The following is a 26802-nucleotide window of genomic DNA, read 5'->3' on the forward strand; positions in this document are numbered from 1 at the left end:
TGCTTTTCAGCGGGGCCTGTTTGTATAGGTGCACGCGGGCCTTCCAAGGTCTCCGCTTCTTTCTTTTCAATTCTTTCGCCGGCTCGTTTCCTTACGGGCGATCTCCTCGTCTCCTTTTCTTCAGCTTCGACCGACCATACTAACCAGTCGAAATACATTCGCCCACAAACAACACGTGGTGACTGCAGCTTATGCTCCCTTCTGCTTTTCGTATTTTCCGGACCATCCGAAAGCTGGCGTTTCCTTCAACGATTCGGAAAATATTCTCGGAAACAAGTGGGATGATCTGAGAAAAATTCCTCTACAGAATTGGTTTTTCACATTGAACGTATTGCTGTTAACAAAGAATATGAAAGTTTTTGAACAGACAAAAAGCATAGCTCAATTCCACGAGTTATTTGAAAAATGGAATTTGAATCTTCGATAATTAACATTATGTTGTGTTAAAGACTAACATCGCCAAATCTGTGATTTCTCAATCTCTTTTTAATACTTTCCAATTCGATATTCCCGTAAAAATGTCAACGCAAAACAGCATAATCTATTCTAACCTTATATTTCCCTATCCCATTGCCTTTCTGTCGAATAACAATTCTCGTTCCTGAGTTTAAGTAAATAGATAGATTAGATAGACACGTGGATTTGCTGGTCTGAGATAACCTGGTCTCCACAAGGACATAGAGTAATAAAATATTTCAGGAATACAGTAAAGGGGGCAAACAAGATACCCTTACAAACAATGCCAGCAATTCGGACGATAACAATTGAAATACTACTGAAGCTTCGAGCCAAAAATGCAACCGCCAAAAGCATTTTTCTAACGCCAGTATTGAAGTATGAAAAATAAATCCAACCCTCCTGCATATGGCCAAATGAGACTATGTACAGCGAGACATATGTTCCTGTCATTTATTCATGGTGAATGACGATGGCTGCTCGCCTGTTTCCTCGTTGAAGTTCCCAGCAAAGACGGAATACGCGCGTTTCTTCTCGTTCGGGCGACTTAAAACGTTATTTCCCGCGCTGCCCCCGCGAATCTGTATTACGACGAATAATAATTACGAATTACCCTCGATAATCGCTAATTTCGCGTAATGACCGGCGGCTTATCTCGCAACGGCCAGGCTCGCGGCTCGGAATCAAGTCATTCGCGTTGCATTACGATCGCATTATGATTACCCCGCGTAGTAATTTGCGGAGCTGGGGGCCCGTAATGCCTCCTCATGCGCCCGCAACGTTTTGCAACTCGAATTGCACTTATCTGTTGCTCTCTATCATTGCTCTTTGTGCCTGGAGGGATCATCAATGCTTTTTGCAACCGGCCAACGGTAAATGGACCTTTACTCGGGCCGTTTCTCTCTTCGTTTCTCGCATTCCCCCCTCCTCTCGATCGCGTTTTCGCCATTTCGTTCCCCATCGCGAATCGTGCTCGCCCCGTTCAATCAAGGTCGCCTAATTGTCGTCAGCGTTGCGAGATCGAGGCCGATGGGCAGATGAGATACTTTTACTTTTAAGCGAGTCGCCTGGCTGAAGCGCTTCGCGGTTCTCCGAAGCTCGCCAAGTGATTGTCTTAAGGTACCGTAAAATGGGGGAACATTGGTAGCAGGGGATAACATTGGCACATGCCGGGGTTACATTGGCACCTATACGCATGAACATATAAAGTCGCATTCGAGATCGAGATTTTAGGTACTCAATTGTTTCAACGTTTGCGGTTAGATATCCAATAATCGCCTGTCAAATAGATAACTTTGTTACGTTATACATTTACAGTTCAGTCTTCTTTTCGAGCAGCGGGACCAGTCCCATTTGATCCCTCTAAAGTATTGGAAAAAATTCCAGATGCAGAAATTCCCGTGGGACGAATTTTAGACCACTGTCTTCTAGTGAAGATGCTACAAGACATTCGAGGACAGAGTAACGATGAGCCGAAAAAAACGCGAGGGAGGAGAATAATCCCAGGAAAAGCACTTATTAGTAGGGAATCGTCACACGAATTAAATTGTTGCAGGAAAATTTTGTACGAAATTCGTCATTTTTTTTTTAAACATTTCTACTTCTGCTAAAGTGATCTATTATATAGTAGACTTAGGACAGGATCTCTAATTAAAATCCCAACGCGCAAAAAGTTGAGATTACCATCACCGATCGACCCGCTATCTTTACGTCGCTAAACCCAGACGGAATTAAAGGAAATATTCAACCACCTCGATCAATCAGCAGCCAACACACAAAAAGAAACCGACGATCGTTGCAGCAGGAAAAGTGAAGCTGACGCTCCCAGCGCGCTCTTTCACCGCTCAACCCAGCATTCAAGTCACCGAGCGCGATTAAGTTTCAAGCCTGCCCCAAAATTACGGGCGATTCGCGCTCCTCAGAGCGACCACCAACCACCCAGAAGGAAACGCAACAGTCGCACCCCGTCGTCGGCCAGACAAAACCCGAGGAAAGGGTTCGACCTTCCCCGGGGGAAGAAAAGGGAAAAAGAAGGAACTCATCGTCGCGTAATTTGCGGCGCGCGCACCAACCCCGTGGAGCTCTCCAATTCGATTAAACCCGGAACGTATAATTTCGTCCCCTTTCGATTCCTCGTTGGCGGCCGTCCTCCCGTCAATGGAAAGCCACAATTTTTTCACCCATTCTTCGCCACCGCCACCTACCCCTGTTGCAACCACCCCGTGTCGCGAGGCAGCCCGTCGAACCGAGGAAAATCCCGTGACGGCTCCGAAGCTGTTGTTGGGTCTCGTGTTACCCCCGAGGGACGAGTGTTACGACGGCGGCCGGATGTCGAGCGACCGGAAGCAAATATTATTCCCGTAGGTGCATCGTGCTCTCGGCGCTCTCCCAGGAACGCTACAATGCGCCGATTGTATGCGTTTCACGTCCATTCACCGACCGTCCCCGGGAACGGTTCGCGCGGAGCGCTCGAAAATTCGCCCCGTGATCCCCGTCCGAGCTGGAAAACCCGCTTAAGGCGACAGAGCGGGGGGCGGAGAGGCAGACTATTTTTCAAATTTCCCGGTACGGATCGGAAGATCGTCGGAGCTCTCTTACCTTTTGTCGGGACGTCCACTCGGATTCTCCTCGCGAAACGGTTCACTGGAGTACGATGATTGCCAGGGCGCTTTCTTCACCGTATCGCTCGCTCATCTTCCCTCCTGGCTCCTTTAACCGTGAATTCGTTCGGTTTCTGCGTGACTCGCGATCGTGACGGGATGTCTTTGACGACAGCAACGCAGCCGGATTTGGATCGTTTTCGTCTCCCTTTTATTACGCTCTCTCTCTCCCTTCCCCGCTGCCTGGATGGCTCGGGGACGAGGCCCGCGCTTCCTTTCGCGTTGCTTCCACTCGCCGACGGAGCTTCTTGTTTCGTCCCCTCGCTGGATTCGTTCGGACGGTTCGTCTGTGGTGTTTGTGAATTTTTAGTGAAAACAGGAGCCTGCTTCTCTTATAGTGGACGTTTCTTGCTGCTAGTACCTAAATATATGGAAGGAAAGTATCGCGGAAAATTCCTTTTTGATATTTGAGTCTTTCAGATGCCTTCGAAATGTCCAAGGGAAGTCTCCACGAGAGTTTTTCAAACCTCAAACCCAGCAGAAGCTAGAAACGAAAGTGTCAACGCGCTGTGTCTCAGAATTGATTTAAATCAATCATTTTCCCGTTTCTAACTCAATGAATCGAATTCTCCATCACGATCCTCGCAAAAACTGTCGCACATTAGGAGAATAGAAATGGTGCTGCGAGGGTAACACGATCGACGTGTCAGGGCTTCAGGCTCGAGTCGACCAGTGGAACCGGAGCAACAGCGAGCGCGCCGAACGAAGAAGGGAAAACGAAGAAGGGAGGAGGGAGGTGACTCGTAGTGGCCACCCCTACTGGACGAGTCCATTTCCCTCGACGCGGGGGTGTCGACTCGTTATGCGTACTGGGTCCCAGGTCTAGGTTCTCGAGCGTCTACGTGGAATTCCTGGAAGGGAAGATTTATTTTTCTGAAGAGGACGCCTAATGGCGTGCCACGGAACCGAGAAACTCTAAAGTGGCTGAGTTACGACCTTGTAACGGAGGCTTCCATAATGTCGGCATCGATTCACTCTGCTCTCCTCCCTCTTTTCCCCTCTCGTCCACACTGCCGTCCTTTTCCTTGCCCCTTCACTTCGGTTTTCCCAAAAACTCGTTCAAAGGGGTGCATCTTCTGCCGATGCCCCGCTGGCCGCGAAAAAAAAGCGGGACGGGTGGTCTTCACACTTGACGAGTATTTGGAACGGCAAAAAATTGTTAGTCCTTCTCTACTGTCCGCTTTTATCGGGGATGCGACCTGGTGTCGCAACGAGGGTCTCTATGTATTTAAGTTTCTTCTTGAACTTGGAGGGTACGGGTGATTTGTTCACACTCTTGAGGAATTAGGGGGATGGATTACTTATGGGTGTGAGACAGATGGCCGGTTTAATTTTTCTTCAATTTGGATTAGTAATTGATTAATGATATATTTTCTTTATTATGTGCAACTACTGATCAAAGTCAACACAAAAAATTATGCTTCCATTTTGGTGGCCCAAGTTGGTGATCTATAATTTTTATAACTATCCGATCCGCAGCATTTAAATTTCTTTTCGTTGCAGAATGTAACAGTGTCAGAAAAGTTGTTAATTTCATTAATTCCAAGGGAGATATTCAGACGCGCGGAGCTCTTGACCCAACAGACGACTGCGAACTATTCCCAACTCAGCTCGCACAGAGAACCTTTGTTCTAGCCTGATGCATATCTCAAGGGAAAATGAGAGTGCCACGATTCAACGATCCTTCCGCCGATCTACCTTGACGAAATTCTTTCATGTTCCACGTATACATATATATATATATATACACACCTTTTCAATGAATGCGACCATCGAACTCGGGGACAAGACTCTGTAAATTACTCGTAGATACTCGATGCTCCTTTTTCACCCCCTCCTCCCGCCCCGAACGCGACATTCCACGTTTTGGGCGTCTCGTGAAATCCTCAAGCGGCCGCGGCGAATTCGGACCGAGGGAGGAGCGGCGGAGAGAGGAATAAGACAATTACATTTCAAGAAAGTCGAAGCGATATTAAAAGGCCCGGCGCGTTTCTTTACGATCCTGTTTCCCGGCGACTTTCGATCTCGAAGTAACCGAGCTACAATGTAAATAAAACGTTGCCTCCTATAAAGTTCGGAAGAAGGAGAAATAACGAGCAGGCTGAGGGGTAACAGCGGGGAGGAGGAGGAGGAGGAGGAGGAGGGGGAGGGAGGTTGGAGGGGAAGGGAAGAAAAGCTGAAGAGCCGTCTTGTAATTTAACGTAGGAAAGAAACCGGTTTCCCGCAAAACACTGAAACGAGTCTCTCTCGTTCATCCACCGCGAGAGACGGAGAAAAAGGAAGAAACAAAGGGCAGAAAAAGAGAAGAGGGAGAGAAAGGGGAGGGGTGGTGGAGGAGTGGGTGAGAGCGAGATCGAGACGATCCTGCCGCTCTACGTCGCTGGAAAAGCGAACGTTTTTCGAAAAGCACGTACGAACGAAAGATGGCGGCTTTCCACGGGGGTGAAACCTGTTGCCAAAGCCTTCGCCCCTTGCTCCCCTCCTCCCTGCCACTCCATAGCTGTCCTAAGCTTCCATGGCTCCTTATCCACTTCTCCCCTCGCCCTGCTCTCTTCCCCGACGAGGAACGCTTTTGAAATTCTCCTCCGTCACTGCTCAAACGGACTGCCGGCACAAAACCCTGATCTTCCGTACGGTTTTCGAAATAAAATCGTTCCCGTGGAATGTAAATTGTCCGTCCCACCCTTTCCGCGGCCCCGTCGTGGTCCGTGGTTTCGCAAATATGTCATGATTGCGCGATTGCGTTGGTATTGTAGTGATTTTTTTATTTGCATTTTAGTAATGCCATAGAGAATTTGTAAGGGTAGTTTGTGGAACTGATCTTGGGTCGATTGTTCGGAAAAATTTTCTTGTCGAGATACGTACATTTTCTAGTCTAAAGTCTATACGGATGTTTATTTTGACTTGTGAGATGGTAAAGAATTTAGCACAGGCGTTATTTTATCGTAACTGAAGATCGATTATGGCAGATCAGATTTGTACTATGCGCTCTGCTCGCTCTGTCGAGAAACATACAAATTGAGAGCCATTAAGAAATTCCTGCAGAGTTAATTAAACCACTGTACAGAAGTTAAATGAATTAAGGGGTCATGCTCAGTCAGGAGGCCGAAAAAAGGGTGGTTTTTGGAAATTTTTTACTCAAAAGCTATAACACTTTTCTAAAAAAATCTTGTTTCCTTTTAAGGATTGCATCTAGTACCGTGCATCGTATTTTTTTTATTTAAAAATATTTATGAATAACTGAGTTATTGTCTATCACTAGTATTTGAACGAAGGATTTTTTTATCCGATGCTTAGTTTTCTTTTAATTGACGAAAATCAGCCAAGATTTATAATAAAAATTGAAACTTTTACTTTAAACATCAGCTATTTTTTTCCAAATCAATATTTCGAAAAATCCATCGTTCAAATAGATAATATAATATAATAAGTAAATTCTTTTGAATTTTTTATTTTAGATGATCGACTTTCGAGCAGCAGTGGTCACCGCAGAAGCCCCCTTTTTTTAGAGAACCTTCGAGTAATGGACAATAACTCAGTTATCGATAAATATTTTTAAATAAAAAAATTAGGATGCACGATACTAGATGCAATCCTTAAAAGGAAAACAGATTTTTTGAGAAATATGTTATAGCTTTTGAGTAAAAAATTTCCAAAGACCACCCTTTTTTCGGCCTCCTGACTCAGCATGACCCCTTAACATACGTTGTATTCGAGTGAGTTTAGAGTCCCGTATGGAAGCACCGAAAATACGGAATTTTTCAGAGAACGCCAAGTCCGGCGCTTTTCCCCGAAAAGATTGTACGAGATAGAGGCGCAGAACGTGCAGTCGATGCCTCGATAAATTCCCCGACCCGTGAATTTCGACTCGAATCTCGCGGCATTCCAGCTCCGAGCACAAAGAAACGAAAAGAAGAAAAGAGGCGAGCTCACGGATAGCGGGCGCCCGGCGCGCGCGCGGCTTTCTAGCTGCGCGCAAAGAGGGAAGCAATTAAGCTTTCCCCTGATTTATTTCGGGCATAAATAATTTTGTAGAAGTACTAATTATCGCCCAGCTTTGAATCTATATCCCCTCCCGTCCTGCCGCGGCTAACGCGCTCTCTCTTTTTCTCTCTCGCCCTCCCATCGCTGGCTCAAGATGAAAGCACCCGCTTCTGCGTGGCCAAACTTCCCGTGAAGCGATAAATTTCGAGAAACAATAGGAAACTCCGGGGCTAGACAATAGAAGAAATATATGTACCGCCTAGAGTCCTGCTCTCCGTAGACGGAAGCGCGGCTTCGAGTTTATTTTTCAGAGGAAAAAAAAACAGGCCACCACGTCCGCGCAACGAAGGGGTGAAAAAGGAGCGAGCCAATTTTGCCGTTTCCCTTGCTGAAAACGGACGAACCGCTCCTGCAGATTCGCCGCCTAGATTGCGAGCTCTTCGTCAAACATGCAGCCCCGGAAGTAAAGAGTAGCCTTGATTTTTTTGAATCGGTTGAAAGAAATTTGCCACCCCTCCCATCTGGGGAGCAAGAACGATTCAAGCCGAGGAACCTTGGAATTGAAGCGTAACGAGAACGTTTGTACCCAAATGAAAAGCGACTTGCCGAAATACTTGCGAGAAAGTAAGTTTCTTGTAGAACAGTACTGGTAACTGTAGCTTTTCAAGAAAATCATTCTTGAAATACCTACTCTAGATTTTCAGTAATTAATATAAATTTACAGGGCATAGGAATATCCATTACGTACACATATTTATGAGTACCTAAGCCTAAATTATCTTGAGGACAATAAATTTATTATTTAATATAATTGCTTTCGATTGAAATTCTAACTTTAACTAGATATTAAACTTGTTCCATTTACATCAGTGATTCCCAACCGGTGGGTCGAACACCCAAGCGGGTCACGAAGTTGTTTTCTGAGGGGTCGCCCCACGGTTTTGGGTTTTTTTTATTAATATTATTAAGTTAGAATTCTAATCTAAAATACTTATTTTTAATGCGTTTTCCTTACGTTATTAAATTTACCTTACCTTGTACGGGGGAGGAAGGTCGCAGGTTATTTGAATATTATAAAAGGAGGTCGCGACTCAAAAAAGGTTGGGAAACACTGATTTACATAAATGAAGGTGAAAAAGAAATTGGTGAGGTATTAGCGTTCCTCGAGGCCTCGAGTATCAAAAGTGGCATGGCGCACAGAAATCGCCTGCTCCGCATGCCATTCAAATGCTCTCACGAGTTTCCGGGAAAATATTAGCGCACAATGACCGAAAGTCTTACATTTCACGGGGCCGAATCGTTTCGTGGAAGCGGCGTATTCATCGGCGACGCGTTGCTCCCAAGATTCGTCGATTTTCTACTATTCAAAATAATGGGAAACGTCTGTTGAACGTCAGTCAATGTCAGTCCGTGTTGCTCCACCCCCATGGTCCACGGAACGGGCTGAGAAAAGGTACAACAAAACACGGAAATTGTCTATCTTTAGGCCTGGACGCTCTGCTCCGTTCCGACAATGGGAGCCGAATTAGTCTGGAACGTTAATTACACCGTGCTGTCGGATGACATGTTGGCCGTCGATAAATAACGAAACGAACACGGCTTCGCTTAGTCGTTTTTATCGAGGCTGCAATTATGAGAGTAATCCACGGTTATTATTTACAGTGGGGAATTTTAAGATATTTCAAGAACAACATAGACGTGTAGGAAATATTAGAGACAAGGAAACTAAAAACACAGTAATCTTCTCTAGAACCTTATTCCACAGTCTAATAACATTTGTGTAATGAACGTGGTGACACATTTCGAAAGCAGGTGCAAAATTGTAATCTGCATGTAAAAATAAAAATCTGCGCAACTAAGTAGGTAAAAATCGAGTCCACTTAAATACCAGTTCAGCAAGTATCACGAAGCACAGTTTTATGTATAATTGCAAAGTGTCAATTTTTCGAGCTTCTAAATACACACGAATATCTGAAAGAATGCGAAAGTGCCTGCTCAGCTTGTATTTACAGGAAGTTAAATAGACCGATGATTCCTATAAAATCTTTTCACGAACGACGAAGAATGTTGAAGAGGAACGTTGAAGAAAGGGAATCGCAATAGAGGAGAAAGCTGCTTTTCCACCGATCCTAACGACCACGTCGGAAGACAAATGGAAGAAGACGTTAATTACACGAGGTCCCTGAAAATGAATTTAACCAGGTTGGGATATCTGCAAGCGAGATCTGTTAAAGAGGGAAGGAACGAGGCGTGTCTGCTTCTTGCGTTACTCGCCGAGTTCCGGAGGCTCCTGCTGGGAAGCACGGCCACGCTGAGTTTTGCCAAATAGTTTTCACGAAAAACGCAGGGCGCACTTGCTCCGTGAACGGGGGGAGAGCAGGTAAACGGGCGAAACGAAGACAGACTAAACCTGGAGGAACGTCTCACCTGTCTTCCATTTTTCCTCCCCTGTACGGATGAACGGATGATCGATCACCGAAAATGAGGGAGGACGTTGGCGAACGCTAACGAATGATCTCTAAATTTCTGCCTCCAACAGTGGAACATGTTCCGAGGATCGTAAATTTTCAAATAGCCAACGCTCTCGGCGGACCATACTTTGTGCCGACCTTTCCCACGTGTAAAACGGTAACTATTTTGAAATATAATAGGTAGTTATTATTTAAGTACAGACGTACGTATGCTAATAGGAGCATTTGCTTTATGAGCAACCTTGGTTGATCCTAAATTCTTGAAAATCTCGTAATATCTTATGTAACTCGATTTGAAAAAAGCGCATAGGCTAAATAAGCACAGCCTGAGGTGGCAAATTTTGGGGAGCGTCGAATTTGGGGGAGCGGCAAATCTTCGGAAGCACCAAATTTTGGGGGAGCGATAAATTTTGAGCGAAAGAAATTGGAAAAGTTTTAAACATAGAAGCTTGAAATATTTTTAAAAACAATTCATTTCTTTGTTATAGGGAATTAGCAATGTCTCATACGTAAGTTGCCATATTGAATTAATTTTGAAATTGTCTCGCGTCTTTTAAATTAAAATATTTGTTGATATTTCGCCGAAAGGGCGGCAGACGCTTCTTAGCCTAAGTTCGCCAAATCTTCAAATCCGCCCCTGTATGACAGTATTACTGTAATATAAACTAATAGAAGAAGCAACGTAGCATTAAATAAGCAAGCAACTAGAGAACGATACACGCCAAGAATAATCCTCGTAAGGCACCAAAGACAAAGGTAGGAAAAGGGAGCGCAGACGCAACAGAAAATTCACTGCAAGGTTAAACAATCGAATCACTTCCATACCATCGTTCCTCCCTTACTCCACCTCCTCGCCAGTCCATTCGATCTCGCTGTTAACTAATGAGTGATCAGGGCAGAAAACACGTGCAACGGGCTCGCGGATCTCGCGTCTTTGCCTTCGCCCTCGATAGTCCCTCATTACTCGGGCCGAGTTCGAGTAACGACCTCGACGAGATCTCGAATGGGTTTTTTGTATCGCGGGGTCGAAGTCTCTCTTGCCGCTGATCAGAATCGCGCGATAACGTTCGCCCTCTCTCTCTCTCCCTCTCCTTTCCCCCCCTGTACGTCGACGTCGTAAATTATGGCGATCGAGTTCAGGGCGCGGGGCTTCGTTTTCTTCAGGATCCGAAGGTGAATATCTGCGGAGGATCCTTCCATCCTTGAGCACTTCCCGCTGCCTAGCGGGATACCCGAGTAAATCCGCGTTGATATCTCCTTTATCCGTCTACCACCTTTTTACTCGCTCCCAGAGCCCAGAAACAGAATATTTCCCCGGCAGAGTCAACGGAGGCCATTAAACCTGTCGATAATCGACGGCTCTAAACTCAGTAACGAGTGTCGACTACTTCCCCCCTGGTTGTCTCGGGATGGATGTAAATTTATAACGAAACGCAGTCTGTGCCAGCTACTTAATATGTGTCTCCTCTCCTTGTTTTCGTGGATTCTTCTTCTTCTCTGTTAAACGTTACTATCGTCGCAAGAGGAAGGTGCAATTCCACCTTCGACGAAGCCCCTTCGACGGTGTTTTCTCGAAGTCAATGACCAGTGAAGGTTGCTGCACTTCGGGGGGTCGCGTGGGTGCAATCTTCGTGTCAAGGTTACAGCGAACTTCGCGCAACGCTTTATTTTAGGAAGACACTTTCGTTTTTACTCCATCGATGCGGTGGTTGAAGAAGCCGGAGGAGAAGGGGAATACAGGATACAGGAGATGAAAAAGAAGGAGTCCAGCTAATGACGTTCTCTTAATGAACGTTTTCTTTGTGTTAGCTAAACAACAGGGTCCTAAGCCTCTTTGTCCTAACAGTCAAGCCGTAGGGTAAATAAATTTAGAATTTCCCTGGCTGGGAAAGTGGGAAAGGAACGGAATCGTGCATTAACATGTTTCCACAATACTTTACTAGGTAATAACCAGGGCTTGAAAACTGTTATAATGTCGATTTCGATTCTCCAAACGGTTATGAAGAACCGAAATTTCCGACTATTATCTGTTTCAGTTACGGTTCCTATTTCCTTCCACATATCGGTTTTAGGGAAAAGTCGGTATAAGAATTGATTCTGGAACCATTTCGGAACCGATTTAGAACCGAAAAAATAACGGTTATGGAACTGATATGAAGAGGGAAATAGGAACTGAAACCGAAACAGATAATAGTTGGAAATTTCGGTTCTTCATAACAGTTATTTGAAATAAAAGTTCTCCATAACTGTTTTAATCAGAACCTTTATATAAAACTTTTAAACAGTTATTTTCGGAACCGTTTCAAGCCCTGGTAATAACCTTTCAGACAACATTATGCTTCCTCAAATTTTTCAAAAATACTCCCTCCATATCTCCCATTACTGCACGCCATAATTACACAATACGCTTCCCCGCGGCAATCCCTTCTTCCCAGAAAGCCATCTCCGTCGAAACCGCTGTCAAAGCAAGCCCAACGACCAAATAAATATTCCAGGAACGTTTTTAACCAGCTCATTTCCCCGATCGAGACCAGCGGGTTGAACGTCGCGCTTCGACCATCCCGCAAGAATTATTCAGGGGGCCGGGAAACTACGCGAAGATCCAGGGTCCCGGAAGCTTGCCCCTTTGAGGATGCAGCCGCGTCCGAAGCGAGCTGGTTTCGCGCTGCGGGAATGAGTAACAGCCCGTTGTCTGGCGATACCGTTTCGCCCGATGAAACTCGTTAATTTTTGCAGCAGCTCGTTTAAAGTTTCAGAGACGGGGCGAGGCTGTGCAACAGCAGCGACTTGTCAGTTGTCACGGCTCGCCCAGGGAGGAATTGGCACACTGACACAGTGACGTCCTGCATTATTAAAGCGGCAAGAGCGCGCCCAAGGACGCGGCCGGAATTGGCCCTGGGCAAAAATTAGCCGGCTGTCGCTCAACCGTGGAATTAGCCCGCGAGCAAAGTCGGCCTTCGAACGACTGGACCCCGTCGGCCCTCCCCTCGACCAAGTCTTTCGCGGGATCAAGGGACGCGCCGACTACCTGTAATTGCCGGAAGATCAACGATTTCGCGACTGAAGTTCCTTGGGCTATCGTTCGAGAACCGCGGATCCAAGGGACCAGGAGACTCGCGACGTAGACTTCGTCTGTGACAAAGTTGAGATTAGATTTATTGGAGATACATGGTACCTGGTGATACTGGGCTTTCAGTGCAGCAGAGCGTTTTAGGCTCGCGCGAATTATCGAAGGAAATTTATTTATTTATTTATTTATTTATTTATTTATTTATTTATTTATTATGTATATCGTATTTCGTAATTTTTTTAACGAGTAAGGCTTGGTTTAGTGATAAATGTTTTAAGGGAATGTGTATGTGTTCGAATCACCCTATTTTCCCTTTTGATACGAACAATTCCCACCCATGGTTGTCAAGTATCGATACCTACAAAAGCGACAGATACAGCGGCGCCTCGACTCGGAGCAATATTTTCCAAGCTTCCAACGAAATAAAATTTCAGTTGCCCCTATCCTTGGAAAATCGAAACGGGAGGGAACGTTTCTCTATCTCGTCACCCCGAGCAGCCTCGAATTTATGAATAATTTGACACCCGCGATCGAGCGTGTCGCAGCCTTTTTCGAATTCACCTTGCGACAAAGTTTCGCGTCCGTTCCGCGCGCCACGACACGGGAAATCCCTTGTAGTATCGACGTATTTTGAATGCAGGGTGCGAGGAAGAGGAAACAACGAGGGAAAAGGGGGTTGCGAGTGAAAGCCTTGGGAAGGGGAAAGGATGGTCCAGAGAACCATCTTCCAAGTCCACGTTTCTCGACCCCATCCAGCTGAACCCCTCTCCCTTCTCGCCTATCGCAGCTTTTACCTTCACTCTCACTCTTAGCTTTTATCTTCCCTTGTCGCCGGTCCTCTCCTTCTCGTCACCGTTCCTCACCCTCTCCGTCCCCCCTTTTCTTCTCCGTTTTTCCGTAACGTCTTCCGTCCTCGTGCCTCTTGCTTCCTCCTTCCCTTCCGTGCCCATCCACCTGCTTCACCCTTCTCTGCCACAGTGTCACCCTTCGCCGGCACCCTCGCGAACCATTCCAGCTATCCAACCTCCCCCTTTGGATATCTCCATACGCCACTTACCGGGCTCAGGATGTTCTCCGTGCGTACGTGCACGGAATCTGCGAGCGCTGATAAGAACGGCGCGATTATGCTCCCGGTTTATTTGCATTAAGATCGTAATTTCGCGAGTCTTCGTCCGATAGCGGCCCGCCACGAGGCGGACCCAACCGGGTGTCACAGCTTTCGAGATAATCGTCCCTTAAATTGGAATATATTCAGCTCCGTGGGCTGCACAATGAGGGATAGTTATTGAAAAAAACTTGGGTGTTTTACTTCAAATTTAGGGGGACGAAATGACATGTGTATGGTAGGAAAATTTTGTTCCTATGGTATATCCTAAGGTATAAGGTTGTAATCACGAGGATAATTTTAAAATTTCAAAAAATAGGATCTCCAGAAGTTTTGTGTTAAGCGTACCTACCTCCTTCGAAGCAAGCACTTTCTCCCGTGAAATATTCAAGGCGGTTTAGCTGAAATGCCTGTAGGAACTTGAGGATCCATCAGCCTCGATATCGAAAGCAGAAGATTAATTGTCGAATCGAAAGCGTTGAAATAAATCCGAGTGTGTGTATCGCGGCGTGGAGAGAATATCCAAGAAAAAGCCACCCTCAAGTCGCCACCGTCAGAACGTTTCAAGTATCCATCCAGGCGACCCCTCGACACCTTCTTTTCCGTCTCGCAGCCACGCTCACCCGCCGTGTCAAGTAATTAAAAGCAATAAAGCCGAAGTAATCCCGAGGGGGGGCCAGTAACGCGTAAAAACAAAAGGAGACACGGCGATAAAAAAAGAAACATTCCTTATCGCGGGCAGCGATCGGTCGCGCGAGCTTGAGCGTCACTGTACTCCCTTGGAAAGGGGTGGTCACCCTCGCTGGACTGCAGAATGTTGTCGCTGGAGGCGGCAGCGGCGATGGCCAGAGAAAGCGGTGTCCACGGGAGACAGGGGGAGGAAAAAGAACGAGAGATAGGGGGTGGCTGGTCGGACGGCCAGCTAAGGGGGTGGACTTTAGAGTCCACCCCAAGGGGGAGCAGGCGACTAGATGGCGGAGGAGACGAGAAGGGAGCCCGGAGAATTTACGCCCGGCAGTGAATTCCTACAGGACCTCATATCACACGCAGGCACGCACGCACGCACTGCGGAGCTTCGCGTCTGTGTATGCGAGCGTGTACGTATGTATGTAGATGGGCGCACATGCGCGAGGAAAATTCGTGAATTGTCCTGGCCGTACCAACGGGAATCCATAAACCCTGTAACACATGGACCGAGGGAATTTGTTAAGGTTCCTATGATTTGCGCGATGTTATTAGACGTTGTACGGTCCTGGCCTATGTTGACACGTGTCCCGCGTATGCTGGCACCCTGGACGATGCTGGCTGCTGGAGGTTGTAAACAGTATCGCGTGCGTTTGAATGGTACACGGCGGTCCAAATAGAACGTATTGCTTTCGTGAGCCTTGGACCTCTGGATGCGATACAGTCTTGGGCTTAATATCCTTGAATTTACGTAGGGCTTGGTAGAGATTGAGTCTAAGAATAGTGGCACTTGGATACTCGTTCGGAAGACACATATAGATAGTAGAAATACGCACACCTGATTTACAGAGCGCGAATAGAAACATGAGGATTGTAGAAGTATGTATGTATCTAGAATTCAGGTACATATTGGGTATGTGAATCATTTCTTAAGAGAAATCCCCCTGTTTGCCACCTGAGCGATGGTAATTAGTATGGATGCTCGTTATACGTGATAAGAGCGATTCTTTTAAATGAACTGCGAGAGAAAGATTTCATTGGAATTAATGGAGAAGTTACATCAATGAATCGACATCCTGAGAACGGGTCCACTATTCCTGAGCGATCCTGTAACGACGTCAGCTCTCCGTACGCTCGTTACCGAAGTTAAATGTCAATAAACACTCGCGCAGAGACGGGAATGCCAAGGCACCTTAACGTTGGACCAAACAGAAGCGGCAAAGCAAGGCGCCAATCACGCGCGAAGACAAACACCGGGCTGCGGACCATCGCTGATTGCCAAGGAAGTCCTTCCAGGACCTCGTATTCCTGCTGGTAGGCAGTGCCCTGCGCCACGGAGGACAGCGTACCCGGAATACGAAATCAAAAGGCGTCCGAGGACGCGCAAGTTCTGCCTCCGAAGCTCAAACATTCCGCCTAAACGCCGGCGAACTATGTCGCTTAAAGACGATCCTGCTGCTGTATCGCAGTCTTCGACCTTTCCACAAGTTTCGTTGTAAATGCTCAGAACACGCTTCCTGTGCGCTCCTCTTGAACACCGAGCCCTTATCCGCATTGTATTTAAGGGGTTATGCCTAGTCAGGAGGCCGAAATAAAGCAAATCTTTGAGATTTTTTTTTTAAAAATTATCAGCAAATATTGGTATAAAACTTTTTGTATTTGAAAGAGTAACATTCGAGGAACATTCAATAATTTTTTTGTGTAAAAATATTAATTTATAGGAATGTTACAACCGATGTCCGATAAGCACTTTTTGAAAAGCAGTTTTGCGGTGAGCACTGCCATTCGGAATCAGGTTATCAAAAATCAAAAAATCCCTTTTTTTCTTTCATAAAATTGACAGTATATATTGAAAACAAAATCCTTCGATCAATCACTAGATTTTTATATCTAAAATAAGCCCACAAAATTTCAGAAAGATTGGTGCACTAGTTTTTGAGATATCGTGCTCACCATTTTTAAACAGGCTTCTTGGATGTCGTTGTATTTTTATTATAAATGAAAATATTTTTCTATAAAAAAATTACCAAATATTCTTTAAATGTTGCTCTTTTAAGTGCAAAAAGTTCTATAAAAATATATGTTTCCGCTTTTTCAAAAAAAAATTACAAACATTCCCCTGTTTTCGGCCTCCTGACTGCGTACAACCCCTTAAAGTACGGAAAATAATGAATAATAAAGAACGAGAAGTAAGGTTGCACAAGACAATTGTGATAGAGTATGAATGAACTTCTACACAAAAGTGTGCCCAGGGAGCCTAAAAAATCAGTGATAGGTATTTCAGACAAATTTCCTCCCATGATACAAAGTTTTAAGTAATTACAGAGTTGTAGAGACTCTGAACTCCAAAAGGATGGGCTTCAGTGACAAAAGGTGAGACAAAGGCAGGAATGAATAAGAACCATCACAATCAGTCTACCTATTCAAATCTTAACACCGCGCCCCGCGACACTGACCGTCCCGAAGGGTGAACGACCAGCAACGATATTTCGCCATTCCCGATGGCGCGGTTTATCCATTATACGCGTCCACGTTGCGAAAATGATCGAGGACGTCAGGGATCAGCTTAGCCGAGCTCCGTCGGGTGATTTGATTTCAGGGCGTGACGTCGAAAGAAGTAGATATCGGGGGTATGTGTTTCGCTTGTCCAAGCCACGGCCTCGTGAATATTCCAAGCTCTAAAAGCTTCTCTTCCCCCTTTCTGCCCGCTCTACTTGCCCAGATGTACGACGAACGAAGGGTCCATCACGTCCATAACAAGCTCCCTCTCTCGCTCTTCCTTTCTCTACGTCTCTCTCTCTCTCTCTCTCTCTCTCCCCTCCTTGCCCCATCTCACCCCTTCGCCGGGCCATCGGCGGTCTCCGTCTCTTCTCTGCACACCCTCGTCCGAGGCCTCTCCCTCGCACCAGCCTCTCTAGGCCTCCTCGAGGAGAGCTCTCAAAGGGTCCAGAGCTATGGAGACGTTGGCACCAGGGGAGTGAACCAACGGCAGAGAAGGCAAGAGAACGGAAGAGATACGTGTACGGGGGTGAGACGGACAGAGAGCTCGATAGAGGATGAGAAGGACGGAGAGAGGAACAAGAGGAAGAGGGGCTACCTACCGCGCCTACGTTAGGTAAATTTGGTGTAACTCGAGGGGAGGAGGACAAGAGGAGCTCGCTGCCGCGGCGAGAGGGGAAGATCGAAGGGGAGAGAGAGAGACGGGACAGGGAGAGAGGAAGAGAGAATTTGCTAGGAGGAGACCATCGCCCACAGGGGTGGACCAGTGATCGATAGCCACACACTTCGTCCGCCACCACCTTCAGACCCTGGACTCTTCCTACGGTGGATAACTCTGTGAGCTTCCAGTCTGCCGCAGCCTTCCCCGAAAATCTCGATTCTAAAGCCGCGGGATTCGACTCTGCGCCTCGAATCAGCCGTGAGTGGAGAACGCTTCGAGGACTCTGCCGCGGGATCCGATTTAATTTCTACGGGAAATCTCCACGAGCTTCCGACGGAGGTGGAAGTTTGGAAAATATTTGTCGGTGCCGCGGGAGCTCCATCGAGTCCTCCGTTCTTTGTCTTAAATGGAAGCCCCCGGGTCGTCGAATGTTACGAAACTTAAGCCGGAGCGAGCGTTTCCACGATTTCCCCGAACAAGTTCTACGCCGTAGCGAAGAAATTCCGTCAATCATTAGTCTCCTTCGACAGGGCCAGCTCGAGCCGCGCTGTTTGTTCAGGTGGCATCAACGGGGATTAGAGCACAGTTCATCGAGCTCCGATCCAGATTTTCCGCGCGCTGCGACCTTTCCGAACTCGCCCGACATTAGCATCGACTAGCGTTGAGCCGGTCTAATTGGGATTTTCCCGGGTAGACTAGAATGGCCGGCCTTGGAAAAGCACCGAATTCACGTAACACGCTTTCTCCTGAAAAGCGTAATGCGAAATCCTGGTCGCCGTATTAGGACCACCCTCGTTACAATATTCCCCCTCCACAACACCGAGCATTGTTGCATCAAGGAGGACTTTTTGTAGCACGAAAGTACAATAAATCTTCTGAGAGAGATCAAAAGAATCTTCCAGCCTTCATTTAGGCTGAAACCAGAAAGTTTTGCATTCCTTCGGACCTGCAGTGGACGAAATTTCTATAAGAACACTCTGATTTACTCACAAAAAGTAATGTATTCGATAAATTTTTACTAGTTGTACATCTGGAACCTTACGAACACTACAATGTCTTTATTATGGAACGATTTGTGTAAACAAAGTTGCGAGTCTTCTAGCGTTATGTATACAACAATCACTCGCTGACCGGAGTCAGTGCGAAATTTCTATAATTTGAGATAGTCAGTGTTATCAGTATATAATATTGTATTTGTTAAGTATACACAGTAATACATTGAATAAATTCTGTTGAACGAAAATGCCACGAGGAAACGTTTTAAGTTCAGAAGAACAAGCATAAATAAAAGCGTACCGCGATGCAGGATTGTCTCTTCGAGAGATCGCTAAAAAAATTAGTGGATCCACTACTTGTATATACAATTTTTTACAATTACGCGAAAACTACGGTAAAAATCATTATACAGGTGCATCAAGCATTATAAAGAAATATCGACCCAAAATAAAACTGCTAGTGAAGTAACAAAAATTTTGGAATTACCAGTGACCGCGCGACGTGTGCAACAAATATTGCAGCGAGATAAAAGATTGAAGTATTATTATCTTTTATTCTTTTGTGATTTAGTTGATTTCATGTACTTGGCGTAATTTTTTTTACTTTTTTTAGGTTTTATTTATGGGGATCTCACTTCTTTTTACAAAGACAATTTGCATAGGGAATGACTTCAGATCATTTTTAATATTATATTTATTATTACCATCTTCTATTTTTTGTGATTTATTTGATAATACTCTTTTTCGTCCTCGACTATTTTATGTATGTACTTGGCATTTTTTTTTTACTTTTTTTGCAGTTTTTTATGGGGATCTCACTTCTTTTTACAAAGACAATTTGCATAGGGAATGACTTCAGATAATTTTTAATATTATAACTTACAAATTATCACGGGACAGAATTAAGGATAAATCCAGTCACAACATCATTTTACGCTTCGATTATCTATATATACGTAAAATCCTCAGTTTAGTTACAAATAAAAAACAGTTTGGTGATATTCAAACATGTCGCAATTCTAATTTCGGCAACTTACCTTGTGTTTGAGACTGCATTTTGGTTGCAATTCAATGATACAACGATACATATTTGTAAAAACACGTTTATAACTTGGTTATAACTTGACGGTAAGCTTTCAAAATTTGGAGTAGATTGCATAGTAAAGATAGCGATTGACGAACAAAACATGTGTTAGTTTCTTTTTGGCTAAAAGTGTGCGTGTAACGCGTATACGTATTATGTTGACGAAAATTTTGACTGGAGAAAAATAAGAAAAATCTGACCGTTTCTGACAGATCTATGACATGATATTACGATATCTCTGTCATGCGTGGACCGATTTTTTTTAATTTGGTCTTATTCGAAGGCTTATATGCGGTTTACATAAGAAAAATACTATTAAATTTAGGAAATATTGCAGGCGTGATGAGATATTAATGAAATAAGTGTCAGGTTAGGTTGGAATAGCTCTGCGACGAGTAAATGATAAGCGGTAGCAACACAGTCGACATATACAGGGTATCTTTCATGTACTTGGCGTCGAGACGCTACCGCGTCTCTAGATAATGATGGAACTACATCTTATTAATATTATACTTTTCATGTTTTTCATACTAATGTTTTGTTTTTAACACAATGTTCCTATGCAAATTTCGTTAGTTTTCTGTACTTTAAAGTATTATACATAGTTTATAACAAAAATACGATTTTTTTAATTCTTAATACTTTTTCTTATTTTGTATCCTCCCGCCACTACGTATTTCCCGGCCTTCCATTAATTGTATTAGCACATTTCTTGACATTGTTTATTAAAAATAGTAGTGTTCTTATAGAAATTTCGTCCACTGTAGGTACAACCTCGCGCAAACGGAGACGGTCGTTCCTATGGAGACTTGGGCATCGAACCACAAACGAAAAACAATTCGTAGTCCTCAGCATAGAGAGGAGTCCAAAGGTTCGACCAAGATGCCCGCGCGTTTAATTACTCCCCCATAATTCACGCTTAAGCAGCGTTCGCAGTGCTCGAAGGGCGACCAACGCGATTTATCTCCCAGCCGACGTTTCTTTTTTCGTGCAACATCCCGCCCAGCTGCAACGAAATGCACTTTTCCCGCCAAGAGGCGTTGCTTCCCGCCATTACGACGCGCAAAGATTAACAGCGGCTTCCTGCTCGTCCATTCGACGTGCTCCTTTTTGGCGGTCCTTTGCAACTAATTGCGACAATGCAGGCATATTTCTGGCCGCGGAGGGCGAGAAAAATGGCGCCCGCCAGCAACCCCCTCCGGTCCTCTTTTTTTTTAACACTGTGCGTGCAGGCCCGCCGGCCGAGGGCATTGTGTGCAGCGGAGGTCTTGCTCCAGCCACGTTAAGGACGCATTTCGGTGGACACGTGCAACCACCGTGCGCACATTCTGCCCTTCTTCCTCCCGCCCTGACTCTATCTCGTCGCCGTTTCCCCGTTCCACTTCCTCCATTGTGCCTATCCATTCCCTCTCACTCTATCCTCCTCTACCGCGTCCCGTTGGCTTTTATTGCGGCCGAGTTTTCCCGCATTTGCGGTGGCCCTGGACTTTCCCGAAATCGCGATTAGAGCCACGAGGCTCTCCGCAACCACGTGCTGCCCGGTCGCCGTGATTTATTTTTATTACCCCGCTGGAGCAGCTTCCTTTCTCATTATCGCCGTTGCGTTATTATGAAGCTGTTACTGGGAATACCTACGGGCGAAGGTTGCCTATTCCGTGGACACTCCGGAGAGCTCCACGGTGGAGGAGCCTCGGTGTATGTCGACGAGTGGGAAGCTACTGGTGTGGAAGTGTTAAAATTAATAAGTGATTAACGCGAAGGATTTGAAAAGGGGAATATTGTGGAGTTGATGATCCAGGAAATTAGATACTGATGCGAAGGATTCAGAAGAGTTGAGTGTTCTACAGAATTGGGACGCGTCAGAGTACCTCGTCTTTTAACGCGACGAAGCAAAATGGAAGAGGGTGGACTTTGCTTTCCCTTCGCCTTGCGTTTTCAAGTGAATCGCGTTCTAGTTTAACTCAGAGGAATTCGTTGTAAAACCTTTGAATCTCGGGATCAACGAATTCCTGCGGAGGTGATTCATTGGGATCTGCTTTAAAGAATTATTTATACCGTGTCCAGGTTCGGCGGGATTTGTACTCTAGAAAAAAAAAGAGAAATCAGAGGGAAGCTGAAATCGCCGTGTATACGGATGAAAATAAGGGACGATGTCCCAGGAGTGCCACGATCCCGGGATTTGTTTGCCACTGCCTACCCCCGCAAACGTGCTTTCATCTAACGTAGTCAATTCCGATGGGGAAACGCGAAGGATTCGCGTTCTGTGTCCTGTCGAATATGGCCAGGACTCGAATTAATATTTACGAACGCCGAAGGACACCCTCTGCCCGTTGTAGCCGTTCCTCTTTTTTACGTTTTTCGAAACGGGAGCGATGTCGGTGCATTACGGTATTCAAATCTCGATATGACTAGGGATGGGTACAGTGGTGGTCAAACTGGAGTACGAAAAATAAGTAATAGCAGAATTACGAAAATTTAACAAGGAAGAGCTATATTCCTATCTATGATGCGTAGAGTTAAAGCAAAATAGAGCAGCAGAGGTATCTGTGTATCCAAAGAATAATAATAATTTCAATCTTCCTTTGGTCGCCATTGAATACGAAAAGTAATTAAGAAAATTGTACTTTGCTAATTCCAATTGTACCTTTAATTAACGAAAAACATTAAAAACATTGTCACGCAAAGATTGTGAAATCAACATTGCTAATTCCAATTGTATTCTCGTTCTCCGTTCGAACACTGATTCCTCTGTCACTTTTTATACTTGACATTCCTTTATTGGCCACAAATCAATTCAGTGCTCAGATTTTCAGCTTCGGTTTTAAGGAATTAGCGGGCGAGGCCTGTAGTTGATACAAAAACTTTTATAAGAGGGACATCTTCTGTTAAAAATGTCGTATGAAAATCGTTTTACGATGGAAAATAATAAAAACTTGGTAGAGACTAATTTAAACGAATCAAAGTCGGTAGTAGATTAATAGCACATTCGCCAACCTGCACTAGTGATATGAAACATTTTGTTTTAAGTCGACTTCATAGTTTTTTCTTATAGAACGCCCGCTAATTCCTTAAAACTGAAGCTGAAAATCTGAGCACTGAATTGATTTGTGGCCAATAAAGGAATGTCAAGTATAAAAAGTGACAGAGGAATCAGTGTTCGAACGGAGAACGAGAGTACAATTGGAATTAGCAAAGTTGATTTCACAATCTTTGCGTGACAACTTTTTTCGTGAATTAAAGGGAATTAGCTTCTTTCATACATGAGTCATGTTTATGGGGGGGATTTCATCACTTTTTTCATAATTTGTGAATTTTTGTTGTGTTGATCTTATCAAGCTAATGTACCGCCGGTCACTCTCTAGGAAACTTCACCACAAAGAAAACGTATATATGCGAGGAAAGAAATTTATTACTTAATAAATTATAAATATATTAATAATATTAAGTTAATAAACTTTACACTTCAAACTCAACCTCGACCGCATAAAACAACCCCCAGCTACAACCCTCCATCATCAACACACCGTACACAATCATTAAAAATATTCCTCATCCAATACACCCCCTCAAAATCCCGAAAACTGTGATCCCCCAACTGTCTCCATCGCCCACACCAACAGCTCTCAATTAGAAACAGATCCACAAGCAATCGTTTCACCGCTACCCCACCGAACGACTCCGTGCAGGCGAAAAGAGGAGAAACGCCGATTCATGGTGTATCGTAGAAACACCCTCCTGCAACCCCCGTAGATGCAGCGTCGCGACGACCAAAGCGGTGTACCGGGAGGGGAGAGGTGAAAGATGCGGAAAGACAGATAGAGGAAAACGTAGCCGGATGAATGCAGCCGGTAGATTCGGCATGGATTTCCAGCGACGGTAAAACCGTCACGATTTCCGTGCGATTGTCGCCGTGAACGGTCGGACAAGCATTGTCCGTGGAGCAAGAAGGGGCTCAGCGGGTGGCAAACGTTAGGAAATTCGCCTTGTGGAGGGGCTGCAGGGAGGTCAGGAGGGGGTGGCAAAAGGCTAAGCCGAAACCTTTTTCAAGGATGAAGGGCTCTCTCTCCCTTAGCCCCGTGCATTGTACGAGCCAGCGTTTCTCTTTCTCTCTATCCCTCTAGCCAGTCCTCTCGGACTACGCTCCGCAGGCCTCCTTTCTTGCTGCAAGTACGAGTGTATACGGTATCCGTGGCGCGCTCCTCCGCTCGTCTTCTCTTCGCGCCACGGCTCGCCCAGGGATGGCCAACGAAACTCGCACCCATACACGCGTTTGTCTTTGTCACCAGGCATTCCACTTTTTCCTTCCTTTTGCGTTCCGTTGTTTACTCGCGCGTCTCTCTGCCCGATTGATCGCGCCAGCTTCACTTTCACCCTCCGCGGCGCGCGCGCTTTTTTCCCGTCCGTTTGATCCCGCGGGTTTCGCTTTCACCCTCCGCGCTGTGTCCAGCGTCTACTTCGACGTTTAATTTGGTAACTGTGGAAGACCATGCCGGCAAGAGGAGCGAGTGTAGAATTATTATTAAAGACAGAGATATAGATCTATTTCAACCACAAAAGCTACGGCGCATCCTAATTGCCACGATCAACCACTGTACCGATAAATGTACGATGTTTGATGTCTCCAATTCCTTTAGCTACCCAACAATTTTAATACCAACGAATCCGGCGAAGGATTCCTTCGTTTCTCGTATTCCTCATACCAAATACGATAGCCACGCTGAAGAACGAGCGGAGCGCGTCGAAAGGCCTCGTGCGCTCGCGCCCGCATGTCAATGGCCCCGCGCCAAAATTGCAGAAACACCGCGTCGAAGCCGGTGTGATGGCTTTCCGGTTCTTTTGCTTGATTTTTGGTAATTACGCCGCTCGGAAGGCTAGCAATCTCGTAGCCCGGCCCGAGAGCTGCCTCCGCGAAACTTCTCCCGATGATAGCTCGGCAAATAACAGAGACGGCTGCCAGAGAGGATGGCAAGAGTTGCCAGTAGACGACTCTCCTCTCAGTCCTCTCCCTGGACGCTCATCTTCGTCGTCGATTGTTCCAACGTCGATCGTCGTGGATCGCGTAATTGGATCTGTACTTGCGTGCTCGCCTCGTCGAAATTCGTGTTCGCACGGACCGAAAACACGTCCGTTCAAAGGACTAACAATCTCTGGGGTTTACAGACACCGGCTCTCTAGGTAGCCTTTCTCCTCCACTCGGTGAAGTACATTTCGATGAAGCAGAAGTACAGGAAAGAAAAAAGAAAACAGCAGGCAGAATAAAGTGAAGGTAGGCTTCAGGGTCTGAAGATTGCTGTAGTAGAACTTGGAACCTCCAAGCGTCCATCGTCGATGTTCCAGCGTTTGAAATATTTAATTTAATTGTCCCAGAATTCCTTTGTTCCCCGGCCAGAGGTCCGCTGCAACGCGCTGACTTAATTAGCGCTCCAACTTTTCCGCAAGAAAGGATCCCACCCTGCGCAGGGGGGCCACAGATTTCCCTGGTTAAATCGTGACAAGTGATAATTGCCGGACAGAGTCCGTCGTAAATTTATCGACGCTGCGCCTACGGTATGCAAAAGAACACCGAAGGCGTTCTTCCAGGTTCAGTTAGGAATCCAAGGAGATTCCCAGATCGCGCTGCTCTCAAAGCTGACACGGTCCCACTGTTCAGAGACAGTCCTGGCGGGGTAGGTAATCTCCGTTTCTGGAAGAGTTCCTGGTGCGAGAGTATCCATCAGCGTTATCTTGAAATCTTTAAGGACCCGGTATGGATTCATTAAGGACGAGCTTCATTAGTGGCCCACGGGAGACTGTTCCGTACATAAGCGTTCCTGCTTCTTTCTTCCTATCTTACCATTTCGATTCTCTTCGCAACTTTCCCTCGCATTCGTTGGTTTCACTTTGGGTAGAAAGCAACTGTCGATTGCAAATAGGTGCTGCAGTGGTATTCTAGTTTTTGTAGTGAATTCTATCCCTTCCTTTGAAACGTTCCTCTAACTCTAAAGTATGAGGATTTTGTCGTGGAATTCGTGGTACTGGGGGTTGCGATGGCGAAAGGGAACTAAGAACTGGGTTTTTCGTTTCTGCACGTTTTCAGGCGACGCAGCATTTTCAATTCCTGGAAGCTTCTACCCTGGTCTCCTTATTTTCCCTGAATCATTATCTGTAGGAGCTATAGTTTATTCAAGATCTTCGTTCTCTTCGCTCTCTTCATTCTCGCGCGATCTGAACTTCAGCTGAAAGCATCGATAATCTCGTGTTGCGCTCAGCTCCGCACTCGAGATCGTAAATACTTCAAGATCCCGATGCTCGGGCAACCTCTGCGCCATTGTTCTACGCACCGCGGGAGGTCTTTCCTTTTTCGCTAGTTTATCCTAGATCGTCTCTTCGTCGGTCTTAAGCCAACGTCCCTTGTGTTCTCCATGCGCGTTCATGGAAGCTTCAAACTCGTGTACGGAATTTTTAAAATGTCTACAATCGAATGCCACTCGAGTCGTGGATATTCTATTACGAAAATTTAGATAAACAACGTTCGCTATTCTGTATAAATAGAACATATCACATGAATTTCATTTACATATATATAGTTTTATCATTTAAATTTTTCTTGCGAGTTGTATAGGAGGAACACTATACTTTAATTTGTCCCTCGCCCTTTTCATTTTTATCGAATTTCTAGTAAGCATAAGAAGCAAGTATTCTTTAATATAAAACTGATATTGTGGATGAAGTTAACAGTATTATCACCTCAGTAGAAAGTAAATTATGTTTCTGCGATCCAACGATACAGCATCAAACAGAGCCCCCGAGTAACTCGATAAATTACAAGCAACCACGATAGAACAGATGAAGAAAATTAATAAGAGAGATAGGCCAACGCTATCACCCTCTTAAAACCTCGTTCTCCACCCTCTGCACGTAACAATGTTAATACAGCGAAGCAGCAACTCTGGCCATATTCTCGAGATAATATCTGCGGCCAAGTTCAGGAAGGGTCTGCCTCAAAAATGACTTTTAAGAGAAGCTTTCATATAGAATTTAATCGTTGCGGTTACGAGGAGTTAAAAGACTCGAATACTGAAATATATCTCTTATCAACCACGTTCTTAAATACCAGTAACAATTATTTGTACATATATCCACGATAACCATTG

General features: G+C 45.4%; 1 protein-coding gene across 1 annotated transcript in view; it reads right to left on the minus strand.

Moving 5' to 3' along the window:
• LOC143366403 (uncharacterized) overlaps nt 1-26802 on the minus strand; it is a 76719-nt gene that overhangs the window by 29324 nt on the left and 20593 nt on the right. Inside the window, exons 4-5 of the mRNA XM_076807472.1 lie at nt 3387-3403; nt 3055-3348 (exon numbers count right to left, since the gene is read on the minus strand). Of these exons, the coding sequence (XP_076663587.1) occupies nt 3131-3348; nt 3387-3403 (235 nt within the window). The 3' untranslated portion in view covers nt 3055-3130. The remainder of the gene's footprint in view (nt 1-3054; nt 3349-3386; nt 3404-26802) is intronic.

This window comes from Andrena cerasifolii, chromosome 2, assembly GCF_050908995.1.
Source record: "Andrena cerasifolii isolate SP2316 chromosome 2, iyAndCera1_principal, whole genome shotgun sequence".
NCBI lineage: Eukaryota > Metazoa > Arthropoda > Insecta > Hymenoptera > Andrenidae > Andrena > Andrena cerasifolii.